The sequence below is a fragment of the Raphanus sativus genome, chromosome 3 (genome assembly GCF_000801105.2).
Source record: "Raphanus sativus cultivar WK10039 chromosome 3, ASM80110v3, whole genome shotgun sequence".
Lineage (NCBI taxonomy): Eukaryota > Viridiplantae > Streptophyta > Magnoliopsida > Brassicales > Brassicaceae > Raphanus > Raphanus sativus.
Window position 1 is genome coordinate 8,792,821 of NC_079513.1, and position 11,190 is coordinate 8,804,010.

The 11,190-nt window shown below is 36.8% G+C and overlaps 2 protein-coding genes across 2 annotated transcripts; one reads left to right on the top strand and one right to left on the bottom strand.

Annotated features, from left to right (window-relative positions):
* The first annotated feature begins 611 nt into the window (after positions 1 to 611).
* On the top strand, positions 612 to 2,905 carry LOC108830470 (heptahelical transmembrane protein 3-like). The gene is made up of 4 exons (XM_018604062.2): positions 612 to 936; positions 1,115 to 1,213; positions 1,305 to 1,359; positions 2,011 to 2,905. The coding sequence occupies exons 1-4, from the start codon at positions 713 to 715 to the stop codon at positions 2,695 to 2,697; spliced, it is 1,065 nt and encodes a 354-aa protein (XP_018459564.1). The 5' UTR covers positions 612 to 712; the 3' UTR covers positions 2,698 to 2,905.
* A 3,086-nt stretch (positions 2,906 to 5,991) lies between these two features.
* Positions 5,992 to 7,829, bottom strand: LOC130509951 (uncharacterized). The gene is made up of 3 exons (XM_057006279.1): positions 7,374 to 7,829; positions 6,601 to 7,273; positions 5,992 to 6,479 (listed from the first exon to the last, which is right to left on the bottom strand). The coding sequence occupies exons 1-3, from the start codon at positions 7,827 to 7,829 to the stop codon at positions 5,992 to 5,994; spliced, it is 1,617 nt and encodes a 538-aa protein (XP_056862259.1).
* Positions 7,830 to 11,190: the final 3,361 nt, after the last annotated feature.

The window sequence follows — 11,190 nt, forward strand, 5'->3', positions numbered from 1 at the left end:
TATTTATCATCAGTTTTTACCTATATGAACAGGCCAGTTATCTTTTTATTTGGTAAACAAGTAAGCTAAGTTTAATGTTTTTTGTGCTACAAAAAATAAAATTGAAGGTTTAAATTTCTAGTGAAAATGTTAAAAGTAAAAGTCTTAGTGAATGGTACTCTGAGAATTTTTATGCGATTTATTCATTTAAAAGTACAAAAATTCCCACTGTGCACTCACAGATTTTTCTTTATTTTTCAATAAATCGCTAGGTCTGGATGAATCGCACTTGTAGTGTCCAGCTGAGTTTCCAAAATTTTAACCAATGTTCTACCAATTAAGGCCATAAATGAAAGTTTTTTCCAAAAGAAAGTTAATGCATGTATTTGTGCATGTCTAGTTTTGCTTGATTTACGGCATCATACATTTTGCATGTCTCACCGTCACACTTGGCCCTTTAATTCAGAAACTGGCTCATCGTGGCCGTTGGATAAAAAAACTAATCAGGTGTACCCAATCTCACGCCAAATTAATCTCCCCCATCCAATCAAAATTAAACACGTAAGGAACATTATCAAACGGGACAATCACAATCACAAAGCAGAAGGTTTCAAAGAGGTACTATCTCCATATAAAATAGGAAACAAAGGACCATCCAACCTCAGATTTTCCCAATTCTTCAGAGAAAGGGACGGGCATAGATTAGCTGCAGCTAGGATCTAGCCAGTAGCTGATGAAGAGACAAAGAGCGACGAAGAAATCTTCTGCGATGGTGACTGTTATCAATTCGAAACGATTCGAGACGAGAATTGTAAGGAGATTGATGAAGTTCGAGGAATTGCCTGGTTATTTGCAAGATAACGAGTTTATACACGACCATTATCGATGCCAATGGTCTCTCAGAGATACCTTCCTCAGCACCTTCTCTTGGCATAACGAGACTCTCAACATCTGGACGTACGTTTCAAATCTCTTCGTGGTTGCATGACTGATATTATTATTATTTTTTTTTAAGTTTTCTTGGTATAGACATTAGTTTAATAAGGACAAATGTTTCCGGTGGAATTCGAACGAGCGACCTTGGTTTTCTTAATTAGGATTGATTCTTGGGTTTGTGATGTTGAAAACATGGCAGGCACTTGATCGGATTTGTGTTATTTCTGTGGATGATGGTGGTGAGTTCATTAGAGACGACGGAGCTCGGCCTCGCTGGACTCTTCAATGGAATGTCCGGGTAAGAACTGCGAGGTCAAATTCGTCATTCCGTAATATTGTTTTTGTTTTTTATTTTTAATCTAAAATTAAACCGGCTTTTTGGGCGATAGAGCGTGGAATCCGTGGATAATTAGCCTCTCAAGCAATCAGAGTCTGCGTCATCATGTAAGACTTTTGTTTCTTTGTTATTTTTTAATTTCGCGACTTATCTTATCTTCTGTGACACTAAGAATAGTAAAATGGCTACACATACATTAGAACTTTTGACATATTTATTTGGCATTTTCTGTAGCGTAGTGGTCAATTGCCCCCACCATGTGTTGTTTTCGATACGTTTCTTTGGATCTTTCTTCTGTTTGTGCCCACCAACCTTTTTCGAAAAACAATTCAAATTATCTTTCAAGTGTTCGGTTCATCCTGGGGACTCTTTTCTATCTTTAAAATACTTAATACTTTCATTGATTTTTATCAAATAAATAAGCTGTTACAAGTTTCAAGTAATGAATCGAGGTAACAAGTTTTGAATCGGACTAATGATTAAAACTTTTAGGTTATGTAGTAAAAATCTTATAACATTTTTTTCAAAAATTGTTAGAAGCACAAGATGAACATCTTTGATGAACATCTTTAATAGATGAGGTCTATTGATTTATTCTAAAATTATTCAAACAACAATTTGTATTTAATTGGACAATTTTATGCTTTTCAGTCATTCTCTAAATAAACCGAATGCTCATTTTATACACCTATATGACTAAATTTTTAAAGATTCTCTTTTGTTCAATAAAAACTTTTAAAGATTCTCCTCTCTCGCAGGATTCGGAAGTGGCACAGCATATGTCACTGCTAAACTCTCAAGCAGAAGTGAACCATCACAACCACCACCAAGAAGTTGTTCCGAAATGGCCATGGCTTGTGTACTTAGCCGGAGCCATGGGTTGCTTGATCTGTAGCTCAGTTTCTCACCTCCTCGCTTGCCACTCAAAACGTTTCAACCTCTTCTTCTGGCGTTTAGACTACTCAGGAATCTCACTCATGATTGTCTCCTCTTTCTTTGCGCCTATCTACTACGCATTCTCTTGCCACACTAACTTCCGTTTCCTCTACCTTTCCTCAATCTCAATCCTCGGCCTCCTCGCCATCATCACTCTCCTCTCTCCAGCTCTCTCATCACCACGTTTCAGACCATTCAGGGCAGCCCTTTTCCTTGCAATGGGATTCTCTAGTGTGGTGCCTGCTTCACATGTGCTTTGCCTTTACTGGGGCCACCCTAATGTGCTCTTCGCCCTTGCTTGCGAGCTTATCACTGGTATCTCATATGCTGTGGGAGCAGTGTTTTATGTTAGTCGTGTGCCTGAGGGATTGAAGCCTGGAGCGTTTGACATTGCAGGACATAGCCATCAAATATTCCATGTGTTTGTAGTTTTGGGAGCTCTTGTTCATTGTGTTGCCACTCTTCTCATTGTGGATTTTCGACGAACATCTCTTTCTTGTGGGTTTTAGCCAGAGAGTAAGCATTAGTTTGTGATATTTCAATTCATTTTAAGATCTAAAATAGTTGATTCTACATGGTGCTCTTAGAGATAGAAACAAGGGCAACTGCGATTGCAAGATCTATAAGACTCTGATTACCGAGCAGAGTCTTTGTACCGTAGGGACATCATCATTGGATTACCGAACATGTTATAACAAGCTTTATCATATTTACATATTGAAGTTGGTGTCTTTTTAGCGCTATACCATCACCCTACTTGTTTCGTTGGATCACTCCTTGAACTCTAAACCATGGGCCGTGGAAATGCTGTGTAAAACGACTTTGTTGACTTTGCCTCCATTACTATCTGTCCATCAAGATCAAGTGTGCAATGGAAGTTCTCTAGTTTCATGACCTTCTGGTTTTTAATTTAACATGCATGTTTCTTCACAGGTGGAATAGTTGATAGAAACTAGGATATTTCTAGACCGCTTTAAACTAGGATCAGGAGCAGGTAGTCCAGCTGGAGCGATCTTCAGTTTGTCGAACTCAGACATCAAAGTCTGTAACCTCGCTTCTCTCACACGATCAGCACCTAGGTTACGGAATTTGATAGCTTCCCAAATCTTTTTCAATGTATCATGTTCTCCAATCTGAAGTATTAGCGCCTTCGGAATTGATTGAAAGATTAGAGCAATCGCCATATTGTTCTTCTTTGCATCGTTACTCCCTGGATCAATTGTATCCAAAACTTCATATAAACGAAGCATCACTTTCATGCGCATCGACCATACAGTATAGTTGGTCGATGCTAGCATCGGACATCATATGTCCTTCTTCATCTCAAGACCTTTATCACGTGCTTGAGAAGTGACATCATCTCCCATGTTTTGATCGAATTACAACTTCTCTTGTAAACGACTTTCGAAACATGGAGCTCTGATACCAATTAAAGTTGCAAGAACACACAATTATAAGAACTAGCACTTCTTATTAGATTTAGAAACTCTCTCAAAAATAAGTCAATGTGTTTCTCTTTTTGTTACATCTCTTCATGAGAATTCTTTATATAGGAAGAATATACATATTTTTCCTAATAATAATATGGAAACATTTCTAAACTCGATATGTTTTCCTTTTTCCTTAACCCATCAAACTTCATTTTAATGAGTTAACTTGCTCCTCAAGTTAATTGGAATTATCCAACATGTGACATAGCTTTGGGCTGCGATTCATTGGCCCTTTGTCGAGGCCTGTTATGACAGTCTGATTAACCAAGTTGATTTGAAGTGTTAGTGTTAATAGTGACACTAACATTCTGTCCTCCACAAGAAATAAGAACTGTCAAGGCCTTAACAGAAGTAGAAGCCTTTCTCTTTGATAGCAGATGAGCTTAAAGTTTGTGGCCAAGTTCAGGAAACTACATTGCAGATAGTGCAACAACCTTTCATATAAAACATTTCCTGAATTCATACATATCAAGATCTGTCTCCTCAGGAAACTCGCCGTCGATCACTCGGAAGAGATCCCATTGCTTTCCTTCTTCCCCGAATGTGGAAACGAACACGTTGAAATAACCTCCGTACGTCTTCTTCACGAACGCTCAATCGGACGTAGCGAGAAACACAGTGAATCTCTTTTGTTCAACCATCTTTCCTTTTCTTTTTGTGTTGTTGTTTTGATAGACTGATTGGATTAAAAATATGATGAAAGGGTTTGTGTTTTAAGAGTGGAGCAAAAAGATGTCAGCTGGAGATTTTTGTTGCAATAAGTTCTGATTTTGCAGTAACTAATACAACCTACAATATTCTTCCCTTTGTAATTACATTGATTCTATATGTTAACAAATCAATATTATTAGTTGCTAACTGGTTTATTTTCGCATTGGAACTCTCGCATTAGAATTCTTATTATCCTTAACTAGATCTTGATATGGGTGATTATTTTATTTTTATCCACGTAATTATTTGTTTTACATAATTAATTGTAATATTTGACATACTATTTATTGTTTAATATAACATTTCAAAATGCAATAATATTTTATACTCATATGAAATAATTTAACTTTTTATTAAAAAAAGTCAGTGATAGCATATTTAACTCATGTGGTACAAAATCATAAATTGAAAACGGACTGGTTTAATAATGGTTTACATCCTATTTTTTTTTTGAATGAATTTTAAATTTATTCAAAAAGCTTTGTTACAACTGAGTGTAAACCAAACTTTAACTTTGCAACATCAAATGGAAATTAACTCAATACTTTCTACTCAGCTATCTTCTTGTTTCAAACCAATAGCTGAGCGCCTCCCCCATACCCTTCTTCCCCTTTATTCTGACCAGACTAAGCTTGTTTCTTATCCCTTTATCAGTGATCTTCTTGAGTGTGGCCATAGGCAAAGCATTCTTCCCATGCTTCACTCTGTTTCTCTCCCTCCAAATAGCGTAGGTTACTGCATGAAAATCATATCTCAAACAGAGTAAAGCCTTCCTATCAAGCGAGCTTCCTGAAACTTTATGAACAACTAAAGCCCAGTCTTCCGTATAAGTACTACCAAGAATACCTCCCACCATCTCACTCCAAAGTTGAGCAGAGTAAGAACATTTGAAGAACAGGTGATCTCGAGACTCCATCCCACTTTTACAAAGGACACATGTAGTATCCACACCCCGGCTCCACAAAGATATCCTGTCCAATGTTGACAATCTGTTCCGCATTGCCAACCATACTATAAATGCAAATCTCGGGGTCGTCGATGAGAACCAAACACCTCGAGTCCATTCTTGTTGTTCAGTAGGCATTCTAAGAGCAGACCAAGTCTCTTTAGTTGAGAAACTTTCTTTATATCCAGACTTTCCTCTCTATAAGCTCATGTCTTCTTTTCCATAGCAGAACTTAACACTCGCTGCTACTAAGGCTTCCTCCACCTTGTTCAGTGCTTCATTACGATGAAATCTTCTTCTTCGAACCCCACAGGCTGCTTCTTCTAATGTCGCTTCTTTTCTAATCCCCAAGCCCAACATACCTCTGTCACCCAAAAGATCAGAAATAATGCCCAACTCAGACCAATTGTCATACCAAAAGGATATATGTCTACCATTTCTAATCTCCTTCCTGAAAAAACGTTTTGAAACATCTCTTAACTTGAGCATTTTCCTCCACATCCAAGAGCCAGATTGTGTATTACTTTTTATTTCCCAAAAGCTTCTCTTTTTTAATAGATAGATTTGGCTCCACTTCCCCACAGTGAGTCACTTGCCAGCATCCTCCATATGAGTTTGAGACCATAAACCAGATTCACTTCCTTTAAGCTTCTGATTCACAACCCTCCCTCCAACTTTGGCTTACAGGTTCCCACCCATGCAATTTTTGCACCTCCAACTTTCAACTGCGGACCTGACCAGAGAAATGAAGCACAAATACTCTCAATCTCCTTCAAACACTTACTAGGCAACCTGAACACCGCTGCCCAGAAATTCACAATGCTCATCAAGACTGCACATATCAACTGAAGACGTCTAGCGTATGAGAGGAATTTACACGTCCAAGTACTGATTTTTCCTCTCACCTTTTCTACCAACGACATGTAGTCTTGCCTCCTCATTGCTTGAGTCATGAGGGGAAGACCTAAGTATCTAACAGGCAGAACTCCCTCCGCAAATGGAAAATTCATCAAGATTCTACCTTTCTCCTCAGCTTCAACCCCGGCCATGTAAACCGTTGACTTCTCAATACTAATACTCAATCCAGACCAACTCGTGAAGCTTTCAAATACAGATAAAACTCCTTCAACAGAGGCTTTTGTACCTTCTACAAAGACCATGAGGTCATCCGCAAAGCAGAGATGGGTGAGAGAGAGAGCCTTACAGCGAGGGTGTAAATTAAATTTCCTATATTGAGCAGCCTTGTCGATCTTATGAGAAAGTACATTCATGCACAGGACAAACAAGTATGGCGAAAGTGAGCAACAGCCTACCCTTTATGAAGGCAGATTGGTTCTCAGAAACCAGACGCGGTAGAATCATCCTAAGCCTGTTAGCAATGATTTTTGACACCACCTTATATAATAAATTGCAACAAGCTATAGGTCTGAAGTCTCTCATCTCAAGTGAATCCATGTTTTTAGGGACTAGAGCTAAGATAGTAGAGTTTATCCCCTTAGGTAGAAACCCGTACCTGAAGACTGATTGAACTACTACCCTGAAGTCAGGGCATAAGATAGACCACGCAGTTTTAAAAAATTCGCTTGGGAACCCGTCTGGACCAGGTGATTTGTTGGATGGCATGGCAAATATCACATCTCGGATCTTTTCTGCTGTGACATCAGCCTCCAATACTCGACAATCATCTTCTGTACATCTAAATTTTAGCAGCTCCTTCAATTCATCAGTAGAAGCTCCACAATAATCCTCTGGAGATCTATTTAGGAATTCAGAGAAACACTGAACCGCTTCCACTTTGATATCATCTTGCTTTGTAGCCTTACTGCCGTTTACGCACCTTATCTCTCTGATAGTATTCTGAGCTTGCGTAGTCTTTATTGCATTGTGAAATGTCTTGTTATTGTGATCCCCTACCTCAAGCCAATGCAGCTTTGCTCTCTGTTTAATAAAATCTTCCTCAAGCCCAGCTATATGAAGCCATCTTTCATAAGCTACTGCTTCCTCCTGAATAGAACTAGAATGGATCAGATAAAGTCACCTTCTGCTTCTCACACAGTAACTCATGCGCTTCCTTTGCTTTCCTTGTAAGATTTCCCAACTTCTCACGTCCCAACTCACGAATGCTAGGCTTCAGATTCTTAAGTTTCTTTGCAAACCGAAACATAGCAGACGTAGAATGGAATAGACTAGGAGAAGTCTCCCAATATTCCTTTACCATAGGCAGAAAAGCTTCCAATTTCCCCAGAGTATTGACATATTTAAACGGTCTTCTAATTTTCTCTTTTTGAGGTAGGAACTGAATCTTACATCGTAGATGGTCTGAGAAACCACCAGCCTCAAAAACAGAATAAGCTCCATGAAGTTTCTGCATTGCTGAATCATTCCAGAGAACTCTATCCAGCTTCTTGCAAATTATACCCTCCTCTCTCTTATTGCACCAAGTATACTTCGGCCCTTGATAACCCATGTCAGAGAGATTACACCGCAAAGCCATTCTTTGGAAATCCCTCATTCCACAAGATATTCTGCCAAAATCTTCAAATCTTGAACTTTCTTCGCCTACCAAAATTTCATTAAAATCCCTACAATCACCCAAGCTTTATTGCAGAACATAGCAGAGTCTTGGTGATTACATAAGTCATCCCATAACTCTTTCCTCCCTTCCACCGAATTATGCGCATACACAGTAGTATAAAAAAAACACTTCATGATCCTGCAACTCAACTGAACAGGTAATGAGCTGATCAGTTTTATAAACAGGAGTCATTCGCACTTCATCTTTCCATACTAGCCAAATTCTTCCTCCATCACTGTACTCATAGTTAGTCATCACATTCCAACCTCTGAACACCTTTTTGAATATATTTTCCGCCTTACTCTCCTTTACTCTTGTCTCCAATATACTAACAAAACTCATATGATTTCCTCTGATCCACTCTTCTACTATGGAATGTTTTAACATTTTGTTGAACCCCCTGACATTCCAGAAGAAACTCGCCATCAGATTAGTATTTGCGTCGAACCGGCCTAGAGCTCTTTCCTGGATTTTCTTCCAGAGCTTTCGGCTTCCGACCTCTTCTCTTTCCCACCTTTGTCTCCTCAAGAACTTGCTGCTCTATTATGTTATCTTCAGAACCATCTTCCTCATAAAGTTCCTTATCTTCATTAACTTCCTGCACTTCAACCTCTGAAATTCGTTTATTGTCCTCCCCCAATACCTCTCCTTCTTCAATTTCTTCAATACTCAGAACAGAAAACTTTGACGCCGAGACTACAACATCTGTTTCCTGCGCAGAGTTAGAAATATATCTTCCTATTTTTGCTGGTGATACATTGGTCCATCCCTTAATTTCATTTCCAATGACACCATGCTCCCTTTGCTTACCCACACACTCTTCATTAACCAATCCTCAAGAGATATATATAGCACTTCTCCTTTCCTGAATACTCTTCACATTACTTACTACATCATCTGCCATATTACTCTTTAATGTCTCTTTTCTCAACACTCCAGTACTTTCCTCCTTACCTTCCACTTCTTTCACTATACTCTGTGGAGACCCTTTCTCCTCTTCTCTAGCGTTTTCTTTCTGGTTTGGAGAACTTTCATTACTGCTTCTCTTCCCCTTCCTTTTACAGACTCCCTCATTGTGTCCCCATTTGTCACAAGCTTTTACATTTTGCTGGTAGTCAAGGATAGTAGAACTCGACTGTGAAGCTTTTCCCATCTTTAGTAAAAGTGATCTCCTTAGGAAGCACTTTGGAGAAATCCACTTTTACAAAGATCTTTGCCTCATCCAGTTTCGTACAAGCAATAGTGTCCTGGTGCGGTTTGACTGGCAGCCTAACAGCACTAGTAATGAAACTCAAGCCTTCCCATGAGTACATATGAAGCGGAACCTTCTCCAAATGCACTCACATAGGAATCGCTTCCTCCTCCTGTTCCTCTTCCTCAGCCTTCGGAGACCATTTTGATACAATCATCGGCACCCCCACCACATTTCACATACCCCTACGCAGAATCTTCTCCCATGCTTTCAAATTCGAAACCTTGAATCTCATAGTAGTTGCATTCACTTCATACACCTCGATTTTTGTCGAAGGATCCCCATATTTCCATATTTTATTAAGAACCATATGGACTTTAGCAACATGAGGAACCTGATCTAAGAATTTCCCCACGATGAAATCATCCCAAAACGGTGTAGAGTTATCGATGATCCCGTCTGGAATCTCACCATGTGAATCCCTTCCTTCTGCAATACCTCAACCTCATACTTCCTCAGCTTCTTCTTATCCTGCGCCGCCACAACCCAACCCTGATCCGATTTTTTCCGATCTGCCTCCTCACATTGCTGCAACCCATCGATTAGACTCTCCTTGTGATCTAGATCAACCCTGGAGGATCCGTAGTATCCGGCGGAGTGGCCGGAATCATCGCGAACCCCCTTCGAACTCAGATCAGAAATCGCCAAACTTATCGCCAAAATCGCCTTTAGTTAAAACGGTGCGTATCTATCCTTTAGTTAATTTTTCATGTAATGGTTTACATCCTAACTATCTATAAATTTATTTTATATTTAATAAAGACTCAAATATTGGTTTGTTAAGCACTCCGATTTTGTAGGAGTGGATGGTTAATTTAGGCGTGACATATTATTAAGCATATTATTAGCAATGAATAAATGATAACTGATTTCTAGGAAATGTCAATTTTTAAAAATATCACACATGAATCAATATTGTGACTTTTGTTTTAATATATAAGATGAATAATTATATAAAATTTAAAATAAAAACTAGATCTTGATCCGCGCAACTGCGCGGGTGTTTGTTTTCGATTATATATATATTAGAACAAATTAATATATGCATTAAACAACATATTAAATATCATATTGTATTATATTTATATTCAGTTTTGACCCGCCGAATTTTAAAACCAAAATTCCTATTAGCAATATTTTTTACATTTATTCATTTCAGATAGTATATTATTATATATAAAAAGTGTAAGATATGTTAATTCAATACATGTATTATATAGTTTTCGAATGTTAAATCGTTATGTCATCGTATTATATTTTTAGCATAAATATTTATATTTATGAAATTGTTTGTACAAATTTATCAATTTAATATCATGGTACCATATTTAGGTCAATATAATAGCTTCATTTAATATGAATTAGTATTATTTAAAATAGATAAAAAGATATTTTTTTCATTTTTTCATTTTATAAATTATAATTGAATATATATTAATGCATAATAATAGTTCATTACTAATATTAATTCAATATTTACATAAACTTTTTGAAATTAAGATGTTTTTATTCTATTTTTATATATATATATTTAAAATCAAAAGATATCATGATTAAAAGATTTTGTATTATTAAATTTAATAAAATACATGTTAAGTTATATACATTTATTATATAGTTTTCTAATATTAACTTGTGTTACCTAGTTTTCTAATATATTGTGATTAACGAAGTGTTAAAATTCTATATATATTATTAGTTTTAATAAAATATAAAAAATTAAAGGATAGTCCAAAATATAAAATAAAACATGAAAGAATTCATTACTTTTATTTTAAAAGATAAGATATAGACTATAATTAGAAATTTTATAAAAATAGTATACAAATTGTATTTTTATTTTATAATAAAATCTTAACTAACATTAATTTATAATAATGTTAGAATATTAATCACGAAATTAATCAATGCTTAATTTTATAAAAATATTTAAAAATTTTGATAAGATTTTGTTAGATTTTTTTGTCAACAGATTTTTAAAATTAGAAAATAAGACAATTTTATAGGTGAAGTTGTTATATAAGTCAA

Coding starts and splice junctions, on each gene's coding strand:
- LOC130509951 (XM_057006279.1), bottom strand. CDS start 7,829: ATGGCTTTGCGGTGTAATCTCTCTGACATGGGTTATCAAGGGCCGAAG. Junction 7,274..7,373: donor TACTGTGTGAGAAGCAGAAG/GTGACTTTATCT, acceptor TTTATTAAACAG/AGAGCAAAGCTGCATTGGCT. Junction 6,480..6,600: donor TGTTTGTCCTGTGCATGAAT/GTACTTTCTCAT, acceptor TCTTTGTAGAAG/GTACAAAAGCCTCTGTTGAA.
- LOC108830470 (XM_018604062.2), top strand. CDS start 713: ATGAAGAGACAAAGAGCGACGAAGAAATCTTCTGCGATGGTGACTGTT. Junction 1,214..1,304: donor CTCTTCAATGGAATGTCCGG/GTAAGAACTGCG, acceptor TTTGGGCGATAG/AGCGTGGAATCCGTGGATAA. Junction 1,360..2,010: donor ATCAGAGTCTGCGTCATCAT/GTAAGACTTTTG, acceptor CCTCTCTCGCAG/GATTCGGAAGTGGCACAGCA.